This window comes from Rhodamnia argentea, chromosome 3 (assembly GCF_020921035.1).
Source record: "Rhodamnia argentea isolate NSW1041297 chromosome 3, ASM2092103v1, whole genome shotgun sequence".
NCBI classification, from domain to species: Eukaryota; Viridiplantae; Streptophyta; class Magnoliopsida; order Myrtales; family Myrtaceae; genus Rhodamnia; species Rhodamnia argentea.
Window position 1 is genome coordinate 14,661,744 of NC_063152.1, and position 23,244 is coordinate 14,684,987.

General features: G+C 40.6%; 3 protein-coding genes across 3 annotated transcripts in view; all 3 read right to left on the bottom strand.

Moving 5' to 3' along the window:
* The window catches only part of LOC125314483 (tRNA-specific adenosine deaminase TAD2-like), a 636,221-nt gene extending 632,033 nt beyond the window's left edge, over positions 1 to 4,188 (bottom strand). The window contains exons 1-5 of the mRNA XM_048276860.1: positions 3,917 to 4,188; positions 2,417 to 2,454; positions 2,226 to 2,292; positions 1,083 to 1,242; positions 898 to 994 (exon numbers count right to left, since the gene is read on the bottom strand). Coding sequence (XP_048132817.1) covers positions 898 to 994; positions 1,083 to 1,242; positions 2,226 to 2,292; positions 2,417 to 2,454; positions 3,917 to 3,994 — 440 coding nt within the window. The 5' untranslated portion in view covers positions 3,995 to 4,188. The remainder of the gene's footprint in view (positions 1 to 897; positions 995 to 1,082; positions 1,243 to 2,225; positions 2,293 to 2,416; positions 2,455 to 3,916) is intronic.
* LOC115757311 overlaps positions 1 to 8,831 on the bottom strand; it is a 211,644-nt gene extending 202,813 nt beyond the window's left edge. The window contains exon 1 of the mRNA XM_048276857.1: positions 8,694 to 8,831. Coding sequence (XP_048132814.1) covers positions 8,694 to 8,778 — 85 coding nt within the window. The 5' untranslated portion in view covers positions 8,779 to 8,831. The remainder of the gene's footprint in view (positions 1 to 8,693) is intronic.
* Positions 1 to 23,244, bottom strand: part of LOC115729247 (disease resistance protein RUN1-like) — a 1,053,956-nt gene that overhangs the window by 519,876 nt on the left and 510,836 nt on the right. The gene's annotated exons all lie outside the window — the stretch shown is intronic.

Genomic DNA, 23,244 nt, shown 5'->3' on the forward strand with positions numbered 1-23,244 from the left:
GAACAGAAAAACAAGGTCCGTAATCTAGAATAACAACTTCATGTATGCCTTCAATCACAACGAAACAGATCCTCTCTCGCTACGTTTTAACTTTTATGCCAAAAAAGTAGGGAGTAAAAATTAATGAGTTCTGGACAAGCTTAGGAAACATGAAATGTTAGCTCATAACAGCGTCAGACAGATGAATTATCATACTGGAAACACAAGCTACACACCACAATTTAGCAGGCACATGCTCTCATGTGTGCAAGAAGTGACAATTGCAACTATTAAAGGAGAAAAGAGATTTCTTTATCAAGTACATTGCCCATGGCTTATCAGGACACTAAAATTTCCTCGCAGATAAAATTTCATGCTTCTTTGAAGATACTATATTTCTCGTTTCAAACACATTAAAGACATCAAAGAATCTCACTGCAGTGAAAAACGTCAGGAAGAAGAGATGAAGAAACGGGGTAGAGAGGAAAGGAAAACAGAAACTAATGTTAGCTTAACTTGTAGCACTTCCCAGAACTGTAAACTTTTGAGGGCAAATAAAGAACATGGAAATGTCTAACAAGTCGCAAAGAATTTAAGAAAAAGGAGACAGCAGGAAAAGAAAGAATGAATACAAACTTGACTTGTTGATGCTTCCAGAAACACCACTTCCACTTAGACAAAGGGAAGGGAAGAAAAGATGGAAAATTAGTGCCATAAACCTCCATTTATTTTCATGGTTATGTGGTACAATATTTGACATGCAATAACATACAGAATCAGTATGAACCCACATCCATCAGCTATCAACATAAGGAATCACAAACCTCCAGTAATCTTTAGTTGTCAATATTCATATGTCACAATTTCAAAGTAAAACTACGTATAAAATGAGCAGCAAAAGCAAGTTCAGAAACTGACCTAATGCATGCCTCAGAGCTACTTGAATTCAACGACAGTATTGAGCCACAGCCTCCAAATTTATCGTTTGCACAGCCATAGTATACTTCCTTTACACCTAAAAAGGGTAAGAGTCATCCAATCATTTATAATTAAACAAATTCTAGCAGAGTTCAGTTTTATTTCAGTATGACTAACTGATATACCGATGATTGATAATGCCGCTGCACACATTATGCATGGTTCACATGTCACATAAAAGGAGCACATAGAAAACTTCTCTGCAACTTCTGCAGCCGAAAATCCACTCCTCTGCCACTGTACAAGGAGAACATCAAGAGCTTCCATCTCTGCATGTCTCGTTGCCTATGAAAGTGCAAGGAGAAAAACAAAGCAAGCATATCAAACTTAGGAGCTTTGTCAGAGAGGCAGTTACTCCTAGTGCAGTTTCAACATAAATTTTGGAAATGCATTTCATGAGAAATGTTTTTAGCTTCAAGTTAACTGATTAAGAGTGTATATAAGATCGAACAAGGCAGGTACTACATTAAGTCAACAAGTTTTGCTCGCTTGAAGTTGTTGAGAATCTCACATGGAAAAAGAGGCTTCTTATATTAGCCACCTCCGCCTTTTCTAACAGTATTTCTAAATACACCCCTGTAGCAAGGTGCCTTTGGTTTTTCTATTAAGCTCCACAAGATACTAAAAGGGCCAAATATTTTTCACATCAACTATCATCACAATCCAGAAAATCATCTATAGTAATGTATCGTCACCTCATGACTATAAATGATTACAGATAGATGCTCATATAAGAGATAGTCTCTATTAGAAACCAGGCTTAAACTAGTTGCGTAAATGGCCATTATACGAAGAACTGGGCCCAAGGAGCAGGTTCTTACATCTTAAAAGGCAATAAAATGGTTGCAATGCTTTTTTAGACCACAAGTGTACCAAAAGTCTACCTACATACAACCTAAGAGAACAATGTTAGGAACTTCATAAATGGAATTAAAAACCATAATATGGTTCCAGACATGGCACAATGGCAAATGAAAAACATAAAACACTGTACATAATAAAGCAAGATTATTGTTATTGTTAGCCATAGCCATATTTTATGGAGAAAAATTGGAACAGAACCCCTTACAGCCTAATAATGAATGGCAAATTCAACTTATTAACAGAATATATTATTTTAATATCTATTAAATACAAATTAAGGGAGAAACACAAAATGATCAACAATGAACTACAGGTGGATAAGTAGAGGGTATCAATTCTGAAGAAAACAAAGTGCTGTTTGCCAGAATCTATAGAAGGGGGTGGAGAAGCGATGATAAACATACATTCCGCATCTCGTTAGTCCGGTTTCTTCCTGCCGCAATAACGTTCCCATCCTCAACAATCACACAGCTGTTCAGTCAAAAAGTCCAATCTGAAATGATTCACTAATTAAGACTGAAGTACTAATCATCTTAATTAGAAAATAAAGTAATATATACAGAATGCACCTGGTTACTGAAAACCAGTATCTTACCCAACTGGAACTTCAAGGCTGTCCAACGCAAGCTTTGCCTTATATAAGTAAAAAAATAGGTCTTGTCACTTGTTATGGGAAAAAAATACGAGAATAAGAGTCAGAAATTCTCTCATGCATGCACGGGACACGGTCCGGAGAAACATGAAAGCATATTCAAGAGGAAATCTGCATCATGTTGCCAGCAGTAGAAATATTTCAGCATCAATATGCAGCTACTAATTGAACAAATGCATGTCTCACAGTTATATGAGCAAGATCTCGCAGGTCTCGTATAATATGCTGGTCACTAACTTCCAAGCAACGAATATCACCACATACTCGTCCTGTAATACAGATGCAAATCCCACCTAATGATTATAATGATATGGCTGTAACAACAGTACAGAAAAAACAAGATCTAAGTTGAGAAACTACATGTTGTTCATTCTAGTGTGTCCTATCATGGGTACCTCAGAACCTTTTCTTTTATTAATGAGGTCTCACTCAAACAGTCAAGAAACTTCCTCGAGTTTTAGTTTCAGTTTCTGGGTCATTTTCCTTTACCAATGTTATGGAACATAAGCATAAAGAGAGATCCCTAAAACTGTTGGGAAGCCCTCAGAAATCAGAATTGCCAATCAGTTTATTGTGATTTTGTCTCTATTCTACTGAATAACTTATGTGAACTCTGTGTTTTTCGTTATTTTTCCTTTTCCATATCCACAGCCCACTGGGCGAAAGAAAATAACCACCTAACCAGTTATCCATGGGCACAACTGATGCTCACATTATTCTCACGCTCCAAGTAAATTTGGTTTTAAATTCTCCCTAGGTGCCAAAGTCAAAAGGTGGTTAAAGGAATCAACTGTCAAGCATCCTTTCCTGGTGGCTTGCCATCTCATTGCATCCTCTTCATCCCCCTATGCTTTTGACTCTTCAAGCGCCTCATGAAACCTAACACAGAATCCTATCCCAGGGATGAAGCTTCTAGCAATTCAATTGTCCTAGCAAACCTATCACCTGCAGCACATCTTTATGATAGGCACAAACTATACATCCACATTTCCTAGTCACGTCAAAAGCACCCAAATCCATCTCTCCCTCCCTCTCAACCTACAGCACCTGGATTGGCTCTATCTTTTGCCTGAAAAGGGGACTGAGCCACTCCATGTACACCCAACTTCCTTTTGTTGCTCTCTGCCTTGCTTGTTTTTCCTTTGAGCCTAGACTTCACCTTCTTCTTTCAATAAATTGCCACCTGTGAAAAGAGTGAAAGAAAACCTATACCTTCTAAGGATTGTTGCTGATTTTGCAGCGAGTAATGTCGGCTACCACTGGATGCATTACCAAGCATCCACAGACAGCACTTACAAAGAAACACTCGTTCGACGTCTCCTGAACAAATTCAACTACACATTCTTCAAGTTCCCGCGCAATTATAGCACCAAACGAATTGGATTCAAACTTCAGCTCAAGTATTACATCAACTTATCACAATTCGGTTGTGCCAGCCATTACCTGATCTATAGCAAGCTGCATGAAGCCCAGAACCTCAGGAGAGAATCGTTCACCCGGAGCCGCGTTATCGGTTTCCATGGCGTCGGCTAGCGGTGGTAGCCCGTCGCCTCCACTCGCCGGTCCCCGTCCCCTTCGGTTCGCTAGGCTCTTTTAGGAAGAACTTCTTCTGTTCGTTGCCTCCGTTGGCAGGTGCCTATCATCCATTGGTTAAAGCTCGCCGGTGCCGGATGAAAGATGAGCAGTCGTGGTATTGAAAGTGGCGTCGATGGAGTTCGAAGTTTGCCTGCGGTGGAGGAAAAGGGAAGGAGCTGAGAACGGGAAAATCAAAGAAAGAAGGCGGAGAGAGAATTAGAAACAAAGAAAAAGAATAAATAGAAGAAAGAAATACAAAATTTATTCTAGAATATGCAGCTAACCAGGGTTAAAGGGGATTTAGCGAAAAGGGCAAAAAACAAAAAATCGATTTGGACTTGGGCTCCATTCATTTGGACAAAAATCCAGAAAAGTTCTTTTTTTTTGTTTTTTCCATTTTTCGGCATTTGGCGTGAGAAAAATAAGTTGGTCAAAGGAAAATGACTTCCTAATTTTAAAGGTGGAAAATTTTCGGAAAAAGGGATTTTTTTTCTTTTGAAAAAAGTCAAAAAAAGGCCCGAAGTCCTCATATTTTCTCAAATAATGGTCCCAAGTGAATCTGTTTCAAATAAGAGCTTGAAATGCCTCATTTTCTCAAATAAGAGCCTGAAATGAATATTATTTCAAATAAGGACTTGAAATGACCTTAAAATCTAAAAAAAAGGCCCTGATTTCAAGAGCATTTTAGTTTTTTTACTTATTTGATTTTTGGTGAGGGCCGGACCCCGTCGGCCTTCGCCGCCCTCGCTGACCCCCCACCAACGGTGGGCTGGCTGCCGCAGCCCTCCCGCCTGTGTGTGGCCTTTTTTTTTAATCAAGAAAAAGGAAAAAAAATAAAAATGAATAAAAATTTAAAATGTGAAATGATGAAAATGCCTATCAAGGCAGACTTTTTTTTTAAAACATTTTGGCCACTTCGGACCCTTAATTGAAACGAACTATATCACTTTGAATTCTTATTTAAAATAGAATTCACTTAGAGCTTTTATTTGAAAAAATAAGAGGGACTTCATGTACTTTTCTGGATTTTTCCTTTTTTTTTTAGCATACGCACTAGGAGACCACAGAGTTCTCCAGACAAAGCTAGCACAAACTGTTTAAAATGGGAAAATTGTGCTTCGATGTGATTCAAAGCCTGACACAGAGTATAGTTTGACGCACCAACCTAGAACTACGTCATCACACGCCAATACAAAATTTGATCATGAACGCGGACGTCCACAGCCTGACAAGTTCTCTCGCAAATTGAGTTTAGACCAGGAACTAAAAGCATGACACTATGCAACACCAGTGCAGCTACAGAATCAGTAATTATGTGCTCGTTTAAGGTGCTCTGTACATCATCTCTAATAGACAGTTGACATCTCTAGTATACATTCGCAAAAAGATGCTTATCCAGAGAGATATTCAATTCAATGTTGTCTTGGGAATTTTAACGAACACCTGGCGGGCTAACAATAGCAACCACTAAAAATTCATAAACCTCCAAATTCTAGCCATCTCCATCGAATCAATCCCACAAAACAATTCGAAACACCCTTAACATCCCAAAATCAAAATCAAAGAATCAGAGTTGATTTCTCTATCAGTCTATCATTTGGAAAAAGGGGAAAATAAGCGCAGGAAAAATCATTACATGAACCTGTAGCGCTCAGTTCTGTGAAGCACAGTAATGGCACGTCGAGGAGAGTCAGGAGCGAGCGAGTCACCGTAAAAGACAGGCCCAAGAGTTTCAAGTAAGCAGGCATACCCTTCAAAGCAAAGATGTAGAATCGCGCGCTCGGAGAGAGAGAGAGAGAGAGAGAGAGAGAGATTTGACTTACTTTTGAGGTCTTAACTCTTTTGCTACGGTTTTGTTACCGCGACCGACCTAAAATATATATTTTCCCTTCTTACACATTTCTTATTTCACTTTTTTGCAATTCCTTCACTCACCTATAGAATTATCTCGTACGGTCAAATAAAGAGTTTCAAGAAATTTTGGGAATAAAGTTCAATTGCAAAGTCTGAGACGACTCAAAAATCATTTGATTATGATGAACTTTGTAAGCTTACCTGGATCTTGAACATTTATTCATAAGAACTAAATTCTTGGCAACGGGTATTGTCAATTTATTCTCGCAAATTCTCCATACGCCCGAAGATGTATTTTTGGGTTATACGAGAATTTCGACCAAAGATAATAAATCTTTTCTTGTGTCATCAAAAATCTTAAATTAAAATTATTATACCATCCATACAATTTTTTGGTGGCGGTGGGATACGAGGAGAAAGAAATTTAAAGCAACTTCATAATTTTTTGTAATAACCATAACGTATTTTTATCACGCTAGTAGAAGTGTTTGGGTTTTGATGGTAAAAAATATTCTGAAATGTTAACGTCACATTGGAGGCTACAGACATATTCTTCAATAATCTTTTACCATCAAGGTAATTATTTTTATCGAATACATCCCCCGTCGAACCTTCCTTCTCTGTAAGATATCTCGATTTTTCTATAAATTTTCTTAGGCGATCGAGCTACAAAAAAGTAGTTTTTTTTTATGGTCGAATACAAAAAAAGTAGTTGAGATAGGGAAGAAATCGTCGAAGTTAATAATGAAAACTTCAGGAAGTAAAGTGAAAACTGAAATCACCGAGCAAAAAGCACGTTCGTCAAGCAAGCACTGTCATTTTGAGTATATGGCACAACGGTAATTTCTCGAAATTGGCAAGTCACATCCTTTGAATTTGACACTTTTTAGGTACCCTTCTATCCTGTTTCCTTATTTATGCTAGCCGTTAATTACAATCAGTCGCATTATTTTACGAATTTCGAAATATCATATTGAGCGAAAAAGCGCAAACATTCAAATCGGGCAAAAAGATAACACCATTGTCTAATTTTGGACTACTTGTATACTCTACACTTCCAACTTGAGGGATCAAAATCATCAAACAGGCAAACTGGCAATTCTTTGTTGACCTCGCTGTCTTTCGACTAGAACAGATGCAGATTCCCGGTTCTCTCTGTATCCAAAGGACAATTAGAAGGGGTCAAGCTTTAGAGTTCAAGCTCACAGCAAGCTCCCAAAGATTTGTTGATCAGAATCAAAAGAAGCAGAGGCGAGTTTCTCTCAACGAGTCTGTCATTCACATTGGCCAACACAATCTGTTGTTAGAAGGAATGGGGCACAAGGTAACCTGCACGAATCAAAACATGATTTGGGGAAAGTGCATCTGCCAGAGTGAATAATCAGGAGTAACTAAGCAAAGATTTGATCCCAAGGCAAAGTGAATCGCTGCTGCTAACTTCTCGGTTCGAGTATTGCAACGTCATTTTCTGTGACCGGCGTCTTCAAGCAAGAGAAGGGATTTGAGAGGAGATCCACAGCCGCGCATACGACATACCCCAAGTGCTTGCAGGTTGGATTTGGTAAATCTTGCAGTCTAGAAGCATCTCGGCAACAAGAATGATTTTGGAGACTTGAGAACCGTGAAAGCGGGAGAAGGGTTCTAATAGTTCATGAAATGTCGACCAAGCTAAGTAACGAGTTCATCTAAACAGGAAAGATGAAGAAGTATCCGAGAAGGAACAGCTGAGTTTAGAGGTTGGTTCCAGTTCTTCAGCACTAGCGTAGCCTCAAAGGTGACAACGGGACCTGAAAGAGTGGAGTTACTCCTTGATAAAAATGTAAAACCAGAACCCGAAAATTATGTCCTGGACCCAGTTATGAGTTCAAGCAATCCACAGCAATTCATCCATGAAGTCCGTCTCGCCGCTCTTGGAGTCATCGGACACTCAGGCTGCGGAGCAATAGCGCAACAATTTTATTAAGCGAATTCCATTTCTGATGCATAAATTTTGAAAGCGGCCATAGAATTGTACGCAACAATTGATCGAAAACAAGTGACGTACTGGCTTCTCTGCTGAATTCGCCATGTGCAAGTTCTCACTCTCTCCATTGCACGACTTCTTTGTGGGCTCAAGCCTCTCAAGGGAGATACCTGCGCTCTCCAACTCTCCCTGGGTTTCCTCTTTCTTGACAACCTTTATTGTAAGAACACCGCTAGACTTCAACTCACCTCCTTGGCCATCAGTTTCATCACCAACAGCTTCCTCGACATCCCTCCACTCGATCTGTGAATTATCTCCGGCTGCCACTTCCTCAACAATCTGAACAACCGCATTGGACTCTAGAGGCTTGCTCATAGATGCAAAAGGAGGAGACAGCGATTCTCCACCATTCAAGTCCTCCTTGCCCTCATCGAATGAGCAAGGGTGGTCCTCAGATGTTGGGGAGTTATTCTGGACACTGCCATCACTATCCTTCCCTTTTTCGCTTATCAGATCACCATTTTCTAATTCAGAAAGTGCCAAAAGAAAAGGGAACGAATTAATGAAAGAATTCACTGAACATCCAACCACAAAACAAAAACGAAAGACGACAAACAAACAAAATCAGCATACAGGTTTAAAGGGCTACGAGCTAAATCAAGATTGCGAATTTTTTAAAGATAATCCATCGGATCAGCCCACACGCAGCCAAATGAACAAACACCTAGCAAACCAAACGACATTGACATATACCCAACGAGTGAAATTGACAGGGAAGAGGAGGTGAGAGGTGAACAATGCAATTGATGATTGAGCGAGAGAGATCACCGCGAAGGTTGCTGGTGATTTGGCTCTCCAGTTCCTTCTTCTTCTTCTTCCTAGCGGCTTTTCTCCTTTTTGCAGCTGAAGCCATGATAGCCCTCACTCAAATCTCACACCCGACTCTCTCTCTCTCCCCCTCTGTATGCCCGTGTGTGAGAAACAGAGAAGTTCTCGTGAATACCATGAACGAAGGCTTGTAAAGGAAGTAGTTGGAAAGGCGGATGGAGCCGAGACGGTCGGAGTGGAACCCGCTGAGCTTGTCATGCGCGCGTTCGTGTGTGAATTTCAAAAGTCTTGCCCTCCTCTCCTCCCGAAAAGCATCCGATCTCTCCACATAGTGATGCGTCGGCTTGGTTGCCCCTTGGAAAAAAAAAAGAAAAGAGTGAAAATTACCCACAAAACACACTAAACTTCCAAATTATCTTAGGCGTCCGTTACACTAGCGCCGTGATATAATTAACCAATAGCATAGCCGACGTCTTGCATCTCGTCTTATGTGGCACTTAAATTTTAAAAGTACTAGTTTTGATTGACTTGTTACGTTGCGTGACATCGTCGCTTGATAGGACCATTTACATAAAAAATATTCTCACTTAAACTTTGGAGGAGTACGCATTTTCATTATACTATCAACTACTTGAAACTTTCATTTTGTTACTATTATTAATCATCTACATTAAACGTGACTTTTCAAAATTTTCATATTAAAAAAAACATATCAAGAGTAAAATATTCCGAGCAAGGCCATTTTATATTAGCCATCATAGGTGCAGTGTTCGATTCCCGTGCCCTACAAAGAGGCAGAGCAAAAGTTTGAGCGAGGAGAGTCGAGATAGGACAAAAAAAAAAAAGCCAAATCTTTAAATTTGTGCACACAATGAAGGGCAACAATGCTGCCGGGCTTGAATCCCCGCCTAAGCCTACAAATAGCTTCGATATACTTCCCCATGTTACCTTAAGATAAGCGAGGGCGCAAAAAGGAGCTCGAGATAAGTTCCAACGGATGCAAACAGAGCTCGGGTGACAATGGATGGCTCATTCAATCGCCACCTCCTTCCGTTTGACGTGGCTTAACCTCGCAAGATTCCGACCAAAAAAACAAAAATATCGCAAGATCACCATCCGACAGGAAGAGAATCTCAAGACGGTCCGTGTATACCCGTAACGAAACAAGGGCATGAGGAAATCGCACAATTATAAGCCTCTAAGGAACCCGTGAGAGGCTTCAAACAGAAGAAACGGTTGCCCATTCCACAAGCACAAGAGCTTCCACTACGGATATTGGGATGTTAAGATCTATCTTCCAAGTGGTAAATCCAACAAGAGACACGAGACATGAATGCTAAACAATGAAGCTCTGGAGATTAATCGAACAGGTCCATTGACCTTTTCTAATCTCATGTATGAAAGTAAGGGCATAAAGGAGGTTCCTCTCACTGTTCATTTATATTCGGAAGCGTCTTAGATTCCAACAGATCTAGCGAGGTCTTGGCCGGCCTCATGCAGATCTAGCAAGGTCTTCGTCAGGGAGAGAAACACTTTGTGCTAGTCTATGGGGATTGCCATGGAGCTTGGTGTGTGGTCGGTCTCCTCAAGTCCTCCGACCACAAGGTCACTGCCTTGGACATGGCTGCTTCATGGGTCCATGCAAAGCAAGCTAAAGAGTTGAATTCGCCTTCGATGGGCGAGGCCGGGCGAGACCTCGCCGCATCTGGGCTAGCAAGGCTACAAGGCTCGGCCTTGCGCAGCCACGGTGAGGCGAGCCGCGAGGTTTGTCTGCTCACCGACATCACCTTTGGCTAGAGGAAGAAGAAGATGGAAGAAAAATAAAATAAAATAAGAAATTCAAAAAGATTATTAAACTATCATGTCGCCGGATGGCCAGCACCGACCGGCTTCCATGTTAGAGGCGGCATGCTAAAATTGACCGGATGAATTGAATTAGCACAACCGTAAAAGGTTTAAAACTGAATTAGTAAAAAAACAAGATTTAGAACCGAATTGGCACAATTGCAATATGTTTAGAACTTTTTTTGATAATTTTCCCATCAAATGACATATGACATAGTTGTTTGGAAGTGTTCTTGGAAAACTAGTATAATTCTCAGCTTGTCCATAAAGTACTTCTGGGAGATTCAATCCAATTACTACCAAAGAAATAACATGTATAATAAATACCTTAGCCAAAAATATAGTTTTAATAAAAATTTACTATCTCGGTTCTCACATTTATTTGTTCAAATGCTAGAGGATACAAAAGTGAAAGCTTCATTTTGAAACTTCAACAAACAGAATATCTATATGTAGGAAAGTGATTAAAAAAAAAATGTTATCTAGAGAGCATTTGAAGAAGAATGCTCACTTGACCAAAAGTGATTTAGAGCCACTTGCAAAACAACATGGTGCAGAAAAGAAAGATGTAAGACTGGAAAACACTTGGGCGGGAAGTTCGTAGTTCTCCATCCGAACACTCTACATGTCAACAACAAAAGAGATACAATAATATAAAGGAAAGAGAGATCATTTTCACCTTATTGAAAGCAGAAAAGTTACCCATAAATAGTAGTAACTACAAATTACCCGAACCACATGAAGCACCAGGAGCCTCTATACTTCCAGCTAGGAAGCTTAATTTCATCACGAGTTCCCAAGGGACAAACCGTGACAATGTGCCCAGAGTTTGAAATGCCACCATCAGCAACGATCGGCGCACCATATTGAGAAGCAACGGATGAAACCTTGCAGACAGCAAGAGCCTGAAAAGTTTATAAGTATAAGGTAATTACACAAATCCTAATTAGAATGAGTGCTTAATGGAAGCAATTTGAAGGAGGATTAACGAAATTGCTTCGAGGACTTATACTCGTCCCGTCATCTCAGCACACAGTAATTGGAAAAGAAAGAATTTTTCTATGAGAACTTACTGTCCTTAGGGTATGTTGTCCAAAGAAAGATATCATGCAATGCGATCTATCATACTAAAGCGCAGAGAACAGAAAAATTCCAAGTGGCTTTGCCCGCCCACGTCCAATGGCGCGGACCTCCTGTGTGGTACAAATAGGACCAAACCCCATGCCGACCCTCAAACCTCTTAAGGTTCAAGTGATTTAATTTTTAAGTATTTTATCACTCTCTCTCATATTTAGTTAGGTCTTTTGGCTAGTATTAAGTGTGGACATGCTTAATAGGGCGGGCAAATGAGGCCTAAAAAGATTTGAATTCGGGACCTCTTGCTCCGATATCATGTTTAAATTTTGTGGACCATTCTAACTATTTGAAAAGCTTAAACTGTTAAATGAATATATGGTTTAATATTTAAGGTCGTGTTTGGTCGTCCAAACAATTTTTCCGGTTAGGATAATGTTGGAGAGGATAAGGATACGATGGGAATTTAAAAAACATCCAATATTTGTTGACATCCAGATATGACATGGATTCAAATAAATATCATCCAAATAGATATTTGATTTGTAGGATTAAAATTAGAAATAAATCGTGAGAATAAAACGAACCCTCTTCCCCATGACTTTGAAGACGCCGATGAAGATGCCATCTCCTTCTGCTGATGCGGGAGCATTGCACTTAATCGATCCTTCCTCTAGCTCAACTCATATTTCATCCGATTGAACCAACCAATTCATCGTTTATGTTAGCAAAAGCTAATTTCTGCTGCAATTTAATTATGAGGGTTCAAGGATGACGCTTGTTGATTATGCGACATAGTCATCGATTTACAAGACTCGTTGTCTATTTCGAGACTCCCAATCAACTACATAATGACTAGAAGCTGTTCTGGATGATTTCTACCGTCGTTTGATGACCTTTTACTGCATCTTTTGGGCTACTCGGGCTAGTGCACGAATTTAAAGAGCCTCATCAAGTTCGATGCATCTAATAATTAGCCTCATGCATTAAATCGTTTAATTCATAGCTTTTTATGAGTCTTTATTGTGGTGTTACTTTTAAGAGTCATAATTAGGAGGATTCCCCAAGAGTCTTTTGCTCTGTTCAACGGTATCTTTATAAATAAATGTGTAATCTGATTGTAAAAGACGTACGATTTTGATGAATGGGAACATACATGATTTGTCTTTGTATAAACAAATATCTTAGAAGAGTGGATAACTCATATTTCATTTTTTTTTTATTATCCTCGAAGAGTGGATTTCTCTTTGGTAGTGAGCCAATAAGCCATTTATCCTTGATTGGTGGTTCGACCTTTAGGCCTTGGTAATAAGCTTCTCTTATCCTAAATTCCTTTATTCTTGTCTGATGATTCGTCCTTTAAGCCTTGGTAGTGAACTTTGTTGATCCCAATTTTTGTTATTGACTCGTGGTGCATCCTTTGCGCCTCCGAGGTGATCGTAATCTATCATGCATTTGCATTCATCTATTGACATACATCCCTTACATTCTAATATACCGTACTTCCTTCAACAATCTCTCGAAACACACTCACCCGCATCCGTAACGGCATCAAATTGGTAACGGAGCTCAAGGTTTAACTCATTTTGAGTGATTCCTTATATTGTCAATATTCTATTTCATCCCATTCTTTTATAGAAAAAAAGAAAAAGAAAAGAACGGTACAACTCAAAGAGGTTTGACTTTGGAGTTGATGTATTGGAGAGAGTCTTTGGCCACCTAGAAAGTCCAACGAGACAAGGACAACCCACAAGATGCCCTAATGATCGTCATTGACGTGATGATTTTGACTCTCGTCACAATTCTAGAGATGATGCCGTTTCCATTGGAAGCAACTATAGTGATTCGGATTACCGAGCCCCGATGATAAGAAGAGGATGTGAGGAGAATGATCATGAAAGCATCAAAATTTGAGGGATTGACTTCATCAATTGGTTTCATGATATCAAATGAGCATTCAACTTCCGCTCATATTCAGATGAAAAGCGATGTGAAGTTGATGTTTCTCAAATTGAAGAAATATGCTTCGCTTTGGTGGGAAAACTTGAAGAACCAAAGTGTTCGTGATGAGAAAACCCAAATCAAATCATCAGATAAACTCAAGAAACTCATGAAGAAAAGGTTCATGCCTAATAACTACAGGCAAGAAATGTTCCCCAAAATGAGTTTCCTCCAGCGATGTGAAATGAGCATTGAAGAATATATAAGATGAGTACATCATTATTACAATTTCTTTTGAAATTTATATAAGATTTCTCGAGGTGAATTTCACGAAAGAGTGATGACGATGGATAACACCCCAAAAGCGATCGTAGGGAAAAGACCCCGTGGTCTATAAAAATATTGTTAGAGCATAACAAACACACCCTTTTGAGTTCTAGCAAAAAGGAAAAAAAAAGAAAAATATAATAATTACAAAGACAAGGAAGGTGAAGGAGTACAAGGAGGAAAGACGAGTGAAAATGATTTCCCCTTTGAAAAAAAAAAAAGGAATCATTTTCTCTGCTTTTGCATGTATTTTTCTAGTACTCGAATATGATTTCCTTAACAAGTTCATTTTTTGTGAACTGAACGTAGAAAAATTTGTAATACTTGTTCTTGAAAATGTGGGGGATGTTCTTACTTTACCCCGAGAGGAAGTTTTTTTTCGTAAAACAAAAGAGGCCTAAATATCCTCATTTGATTAGGTCATGGGAAGAGACGTTAAAACTAGGAATTGAGATCCTTAGCTGTTGTTCTCGGGGGATTGCCCTTGCTGGAAATTGCAAGTCAACGAGAAGTTGCTTTTGAAAACCCTAGAACCCATTCTCGTGCCTCGTTATTTAATAACCGAGCCTTTGCTTTTTTACTATGTCGAACACACAAAAATTGGTTCTCATTCCAACATAAGTTCCACAATACATGATCGAATCAACAAGCAAAGGATGCACGAGATTCTTCCTTGATAATGTTAGAATCAGTGAACCACATGTGTGCGTGGCGGGGTCTTTCAATTAGGTGCCATGGCATTGACGGGGTGTTGTCCGATGCGAATGCCGCCGAATCTCCATCCCTCCTCACCGAATGCTGCTCCCTCAATTGCGAGGGTCAATCACTACTCTCGATGGACACGATCGTTAGAAAATAATTTAGGGACATTCGGAATCCATACGAGGTCAAACGGAATCACCCGTGATCCAAGCGTATGTTGACGCCTAAATTTTGACTAATCTATTTTTTACATAAAAATTATAAAAATCATCTCACATATTTATTTTTAGCGTACATTGCATTGTCATATAATTGGGCAAGCGGAACACTTAATTTAGCATGCGTTTAGACTAGGCACGGGATGGAAAAATACACCGAGAAGATTTGAAACTTCGAGGACCGTATTGCAAATACTTAAAACTTCAGGGACTGTATTGCAAATACTTAAAACTTCGGGGCCGTATGTGCAAATACTTGGAACTTCAGGGACTGCATTGCAAATACCAAAAGAAGATGGAGAAAGGAAGATGGTGAAGAGAAGATAATGAAAGGAAGATGGTGAAGAGAAGACAAAGAAGAGAAGATAATGAAAGGAAGATGGTGAAGGGAAGATGAAGAAGAGAAGATGAATATGATGAAGGGAAGATGAAAATGGAAGGTGAAGAAATGAAGATGAAGAAGAGAAGATGAAAATGGAAGGTGAAGAAGTGAAGATGAAGAATGAAGGATGGAGAACTTTGCCTATAAAAGAGGAGGAGAATTGAGAGAGTTTGGAAGGGGGAGTGGAAGAGAATTGAGAGAGTTTTGAGAGAGTTTTTGAGAGGAATTTTTAGAGAGGAAAAAAGAGAGTTCTTGAGAAAAATCAGAAGAGAAAATTCGAGAGTGAAGAAAAGAGTTTTAGTCGAGCATCATCTTCGACGAGTCCCGACACATATTTCGCCTCTCGCCACCCAACAACGCCATTGCTTGCCATTTTCGACGACAACCGCGTTCTTCCAGCTCCGAGATTTTGAAGGGAACTATAACGTGTATGTGAGTAAGATTTTGTGTAATAGAAGGTAATCCTTTCCATCTCGATCTACAAAACCGTAATCGTTTGGTTTGAACATTTGTTTGTTTATTTTAGACATGCCACGTGTTCCAAATTTTAGCATTATTACATGTTAATTTATTTTTATAAATACTCGTGGATCGGCTGCGTTTTCTTTCTTTCTAAATCACCCATGGTGTATATCGTACAAAGTTCAATGTTTTACATCCCCATAAAAAAGAAGAAAAAATCAAAAAAATTGCATCTTTGAATTTCAAGTAAAATCCATCAAAATTGCCAAATCAAATATTTTTCATGAAAATGGTACCGAAAGGGCGTTAGAGTAATCTAGCGTAACCAAATCCCCGAATTCAAAATCTCTGGTTCGCGGAAATAAGATAGTTTTCTCCCGCTATTTTATTTAGGTTTCTAATCAATCTACCGAAAATGATTAGTGGCGACTCCAAATTCAAAACACGTTGCATGTTAATTATTTGAACCCTAAGTTGCGATTTAGTATGGACTTGGGAGAGTCCGAGTTAGGTTAATTAATTAACCCGATAATCCATTAGCCCGAAAATTAACTTGTTTATTTTTTAGGTCGCGATAACTTGGCGACTCCATTGGGGACTCAAAGAGGACTTAGGCCGGATAATTTCATGAAAAAGAAATCACTTGATTTGGTAAACTTTGGTTGAATTCTCATTCTTAGGTGTTAAATGTTTTTGCAGATTGGGAGTTATAAGGGGAGGAGTGATCGGCTAACCCTTTGTTTTGCGGGCTTGGTGAATTGGAATTGTGATTTAACTTTTGAATCATTGAAGCGGTGTTTGCCTTTAATTGTTGTGCATGATTTATCGTATTTGCACTACATCGCACACAACCCGTGACCGGACCTAGGTCACACTAATAGTTTTAAGATGGTATTTAGATAGTTCTTTAACCTTGGCGGTAAGGTTTCGCTAAAGGTTATCCCATTTGGATCCCGAAAATTTTTCCGAAAAATGGCTCAAGGGTCGTTCTCATACACGTGAGGCTACGATGCATGAGAATTGCCCTTGTCGACCGAACCAAGCCGAAGTGATTGGACCCGACTAGTCATGACTATTGTACGCGAGGTTGCGACTAGTCATGATGATTGCGCGCGAGGCTGCGACATGTCATTTCGTTCATCATTTCACTTTGCAAAAGCCTTTTGGATAGATAGAATAAGATTTAAACTCACGATTCATGCGCATGTCTTTGTGATTGGCATTTTCTTCGTATGAGAGGTAATTTCTTGTCTCTTGTACCCTGTTATCTCATTTTTATTTTGGGCCAGTCCATGGTTTAGGTTGATTGTTTAGAAGTTTCATTGTCTTATTTCCAATTTCGCACTTTGCTTCCGCAGCTTTTACAATTTCATCGGTTGTCCTCAATTCTGATTTGGCTTATTCCTGTTGTGCGATTTTTACTAAATTCTACGATCGAGCTTTGAGTAAGTGCCAAACACGAAAGTTGTAGACCTATGTTTCAACTAATATCTTACAAAATTTCAGAATTAAATTCATAATTTAAGATGGCCCTTCGTTTTTTCAACAACATGCGGTTATAACAATTTTCTGAACATGATTTTTTTGGAAAGACACATTAAACTGATTTGATCCGCGCATTTCTAGTCCGATTGGCCAACATAAAAGTTGTTCATCACCTTCTCAACTACAAGCTCGTAAAATTTGGACATGTTTTGATCAACGTACGAATTAATACGAATTTTTTCGTAAAAGCGGACAAACTGAAAATTACATGTTTCAATCCTTTGGTCATAATCACTTTGTTCGTTTGAGTCTAGAGGGATGCCATGGGCCAGCTCGCTATTCTTGCTCCCCGTACTAATTTTGGGTTTGTTACTGTGTACAGGTAATTTATCACGGATCCTCCACATATTACTCGATCGGTCGCGAAGAGGATGGCCGACATTAACGCCACCGTTAGTGCTGCCCTAAATGAGAAACTTAGCTCCTTGACTGAGTGCTTTGAAGGGATGATGTCCCGAAAGATGGAGGAAATGATGGCCGCCTTCTCCGCCAAACTTCAATCATCAACCTCCAGCCCGCCGCTAGCCATTCCTGCTCTAATTCCTCCTACGGACAACTCTAGTAAAGCCCCGGAAACTGCTCCCCATCAAATAATACCGCTAGAAGATGTGATCTTCACGGGCGTGAGCTCGAGCACGCCGCCCGTAGTCCCAATCCCTAAAGCCAGCCCCGTGGCCCCCGGATTGAATGGTGATACGGCCAAGCTGTTGACTCAAATGGAACAGAGGAACCGAAAGGTCGAGGGGACTCACAACATACCCCGCATTGACCTATCTGTCTTTTCAAAGGTCACAATGCCAGAGAAGTTCAAGATGCCCGACTTCGAAAAGTATGATGGGACTTCCAAACCGGTTCAGCACGTTCAAATGTACCAAGCCAGGATGAACAAAATACGCAACTAATGGCCCCCTAATGGTTCAAACTTTTCAAGCCGATCCGAAGGATGCGGCTATGAGGTAGTCACAGATTATAAGATCTACAGTGTGGAAGACAAGATACGCTAAATTGTTATCCATGAGTATCTGGATGAATTGGTGGAGGAATTTGAGGATATATCATTTGAATATCTGTCCAGGACTCATAATCGATTCGCCGATGCATTGGCTACCTTGTCTTCAATGTTACAAGTCACCAATGGACTTGAGGTTGACCCACCGAAGATCGAGGTATTAAAAAAGACGGCATATTGTATGGCCGTAATCGATGAACCCGATGGTAAGCCGTGGTGCCATGACATCAATACTTATATTCGGAAGCAGGAGTTCCCTCAAAAAGTGCCGTATCTGACCAAAAGTACATAAGGAAGATGGCCTCGAAGTTCTTCTTGAACGGAGAGAATTTGTACAAGCGGTCATTCGATTCTGTCCCGCTAAGATGCGTTGACTCAACCGAAGCGATTCGTTTGATGATGGAAGTACATGAAGGGATCCGTGGTCCACACATGAATGGCCACTTGTTAGCTAAGAAGATTATGAGATTGGGTTATTATTGGCTCACGCTCGAAAGAGATTGTATTTAGCATGTCCGAAGCTGTCACAAATGTCAGATTCATGGTGACAAGATTAATGTCCCTCCAAATGAGTTGCATCGCTTATCCGAACCATGGCCATTTTCCATGTGGGGAATTGATGTTATCGGCCCCATCAACCCTAAAGCATCAAATGGGCATCGATTCATCTTAGTAGCAATTGACTATTTCTCTAAGTGGATCGAAGCCGCATCCTATTTAGCGATCACAGCACGAAATATCGTGAAATTTATCCGTCGGGATATCATTGCTTGATACGGTTCACCTGAAGCCATAATCACCGACAATGGCTCAAACTTGAACAACAAGCTAATGGATGAATTGTTCAAGGAATTCAAGATCAAGCATCCGAACTCTTCCCCATATCGTCCTCGGATGAATGGAGCAAGAGAAGCCGCCAATAAGAACATTAAGAAAATCTTAGCGAAGACGGCTGAAAATTATCGCGATTGGCATCGTAGGTTGCCATTTGCACTTATGGCGTATCGAACCTCGATCCGGACATCTACCGGGGCAACCCCGTATTCTCTTATATATGGAGCAGAGGCTGTTCTACCGGTTGAAGTGGAAATTCCTTCCTTACGTATACTATCTCAAGCTGAGCTGACTGAAGCTGAATGGATCCAGCAAAGGGAGAGCCAATTGAATCTGATCGACGAAAAGAGACTAAAGGCTGTATGTCATGGCCGGTGTTATCGCCAGAGGGTTGCTAAATCATTCAATAAAAAAGTTCGGCCTCGATATTTTCAGATCAATGACCTGGTCTTGAGAAAATTATTGCCAATAGTCCCACTCCCAGAAGGGAAATTCGCCCCAAACTATGGTGGTCCATATATAGTAAAGAAGGTGCTCCCTGGTGTTGCTTTGATTATGGCCGAGATGGATGGTCGTGTCCTTACCAACCCAGTCGGATTCGATCTTTGTAAAAAATATTATACTTGATTTACTCTCATGTTTTCATAATCGAGTTATAATATTAAGACAGATTCACGAGTTGTTCACATTCGGGCATTCGTTTGCTGAGGGATTGTTTCAAATGGGGGTTTCTCCGGCCCAATTGAATTGACCATCGGGAGCGTGAGATTTACATATCCACAAAGTAAAAGGGTTATCTTGCAAAAAAATATGATGACCAAGATAAAATCTGTCAGCATATGGAAGAAGGAATAATGCGAAAGCAAAACGCAAATGAGCAAAAACTTGCATCCATTTCATTCAGCAGGAAACCTTACAAACGGATCATCGGGGTGGGAACGTAATGCCAAACCGAGCCCTAATGAGCATCACAAAGGAGTTCAACCGACTTTCCATACGGTTGATACTCCGCCTACACCGATCACTCCGAGAATCAAGATCCGCCAGCTTAAAGAGGAGGAGCTCACATTTCTCTTTAAGCTTGGCTACCTTGTCCTCGTGATACTCGACAAAGAAATTCCAAGTCATGGATCAGCATTCTCCCGCGGGCTATATCCGGGGTCAGATCGTCCATCCTTTCTTCCAGCCATGTGCATTGGAATTTCAAAACAATATTGAGCGGATCACGCTCAAAGATGGTCTGGGAGATGGCCAAACGTTCCACCAAGTTCCCCCTCTCACGAATCGGCGGTGAGACTTGATCATTACCGTAGTCAAGGGCTTTTTTATAATTGTCGGCTATAAGACTGGCCAACACCAAGTTATCCGACCGATCCCGATAGCGTGCCCTCACAAGATGGGCCAAAGTAACATCTTGATGAGCATGATTGTAAGCCTCCGGGAAGTTAGTGAAGAGGGTAGGGAAGATCCTATATTCCTCTTCTAGCTTGGTACCTTTAATAGAAGCAGTGTCCATATCCGTAAACATAAGACGGATTTCAGCTTCGGTCTCCGGATGGTTGGCTATATAAGAGTAGCCCTGGCCTAGGAGATTATAAAGTTTCTCCCATTTGGCCAAAACCTCAGCCGAGAAGACGTGTGCAGAGAGGGAGGCCATTGTTCTTGAAGTTTGCTAAAAAAGAGTGGATGCGAAAGAGTGCTTAGAAGGTTGGAGATGAAGATATGAAAACGATAATCTTCTCGGCGTTAAATCCTAATTTAAAGGGTAGAAAAAGTCATAGCAATAATTATTGTGGGGGCCGAGTTAATTATCCGGGTAAAACTACGGACGTTTGGCCCGTGAATCACGGATCTACCATCTCGAGGCTCACGAATTCGAAAAAGTTGCGGAATGACTTAAAGGTTCCGCCATATTAAAAGAGGGACAAGCATACTGCAGAAAAGATTTGAGGGTCCCACCATGTCAGAAGGAAATGAAGAAGACAGAGCGGGAAACACGAAATCTTGGGAGAAGCACCGGCTTGGTGGTTTTCATCCACGTTAAAAGGGAGGCTCTGGAACATACATGTTTACTCAAAAGAATTTGGAGAGAGTAAGCATACAGTGGAGAGTAGAGTGAACAAAAGGCAATAAGAGGTATTTCAATCCAACATGTTTAGAAGCTACCAGCACTTACTCGGGGCAACCAACCTAGACATCCCCGAGAGCGAACTGCTGGATTCCGAGGCCGGATCCGGACTTGCAAGGTAAAACCCAACTCCCTTGGCGGTGAAATTCAAGATCTCGACCGCAACAACAATAGCAGCAGCAGCCGCAATCAACCCCAGGAAAGAAAACATCAAATCAGAGAGCTCGAAGCCGCCTTCAAGGAGTACCCATACATAAACAAGAAACGAAAAAATGAATTGAGCCGGAAGCTAGGAATGGAGCCCTTGAAGGTCAAGTTTTGGTTTCAAAACAAGCGTGCCCGATTGAAGGTTCAAAATGAAAGTCATGAACTCGCGTTTCTGAAGGAAGAAAATGAAAAGCTTCGAGCAGAGAACAAGAGGTATAGGGATGCTCTTAACACCGTTGTTTGCCATGTACGTAGCAGCCCGATCACCTTTGGTGACATGTACCTCGATGAGCCACATCTAAGCATTGAAAATGCTCATTTATCGGTTTGTCCCCCAGAGCAAGTTCTCGCACAATCTGATTTCGTTGGGGATACATCCCAGAAAGTCGGTCTTGCGGAGGCAGAATCGGCACCCTTCGAGGGAAGAGACATGCATCACTACAATCGGAGTTTCCACGATGTCACGATCGGCCGGTTCAACGATGATGAAACTCTGAATCAGTAGCCTACATGAAGCTTGAGTTTTTTATTATGGGCTCTCAAAATATCGCTCTTTTGGGCATTACTAGCCAGCCCTTACGAATCCTCAAGAAAAGTAGGGACATGCATGAATGAATGTACTGTTTGTTACAAAGTCCCCATGTGAGACATTCTTCTTTTTACGCTTAGAGTTAATCCGGGGGCAAAGAACAGTACTATCCACGAATATCATCATGCTTAAATGCATGAATTCCTTGTCAGATTTGATTGAACGCCGAAAAGAAAAGCATTGAAAGCCTTCACATAGGTAAATGCGTAAAGATTTAAAGAGGGAAATAACTGCCTCGACCGTAGGAGGGAGCGAAAAGATTTGAGGAGAGAAATAACTGCCTCGTTCGTAGATAAAGCGAAAAGATTTGAGGGCTCCTCCATATCAGAAAAGAAAAAAGATGACAGATTGAGTGAGAGATAAGAGTTATTACGAAATGGATCCAAGGCACCAAGACTAGAAAGGAGAGAAAAAGCTGTCCTCTTTCGTGGGGAAAGCGAGAACCTATATGCGAGACTAACGGATCGAAAAAAAGTTTATAAAGAACTTGAAGTCTCTATGCACCTAATGACCTTCATAACTCGTCACGAAAGGCCACCATCGCTTTTGTGATTTTCGGGCAAATTGTTTTGCAAGTCCGAGAACATCTAAAGCTCAGTCTCTGGTCGAAACAGCCATTTTCGATCTACATATGGAAGGTTTTAAAAGAAAAACACGTTCATTCCAGGCGGAAGTATGGGAAGCTTCCTATCCTAAGGATCCGCAAGTCATGGCCATTGATGGCAACCCCGTTTCCCTCTCGGTCCTCGTTGCTATGCTGAAAAAGTGCATGTACAAGGTTTCGGCTTATACGAAAGCAACAGAAGCCTTACAAGTGCTGAGGCAAGACAAATATGATTTTGACATCGTCGTCACAGCCATGGTAGGGATCAACATGGACGGTCTCAGTCTCTTAAAGATCATTGATTCTGAGTTGAATATACGAGTCATCATAGCATCAACAAGTGATGATCAGCAGTTCATAACGAGGGCCATATCGCATGGTGCTCGATACATCCTAGAAAAGCCGATCTGCGTTCGAGTGCTCCAAAACATTTGGCAGCATGCTGTAAGGAAGCAATTACTCGAACAAAAAAACTATGGCCAAGGCGACGACGACGATTTTGTGAAAAAGAAAAGGCCCCTTTGGTCCACCGAGCTTCATTCTATATTCATTGAGGCGGTTCGACAGTTAGGAATCAATTCAGCACGACCAATGGCTGTACTCAAAATAATGAATATAGACGGACTCACCATACAAAGTGTCACGAATCACCTTCAAAGGTTTAGAGGTAAGTCGAGGAAGCAC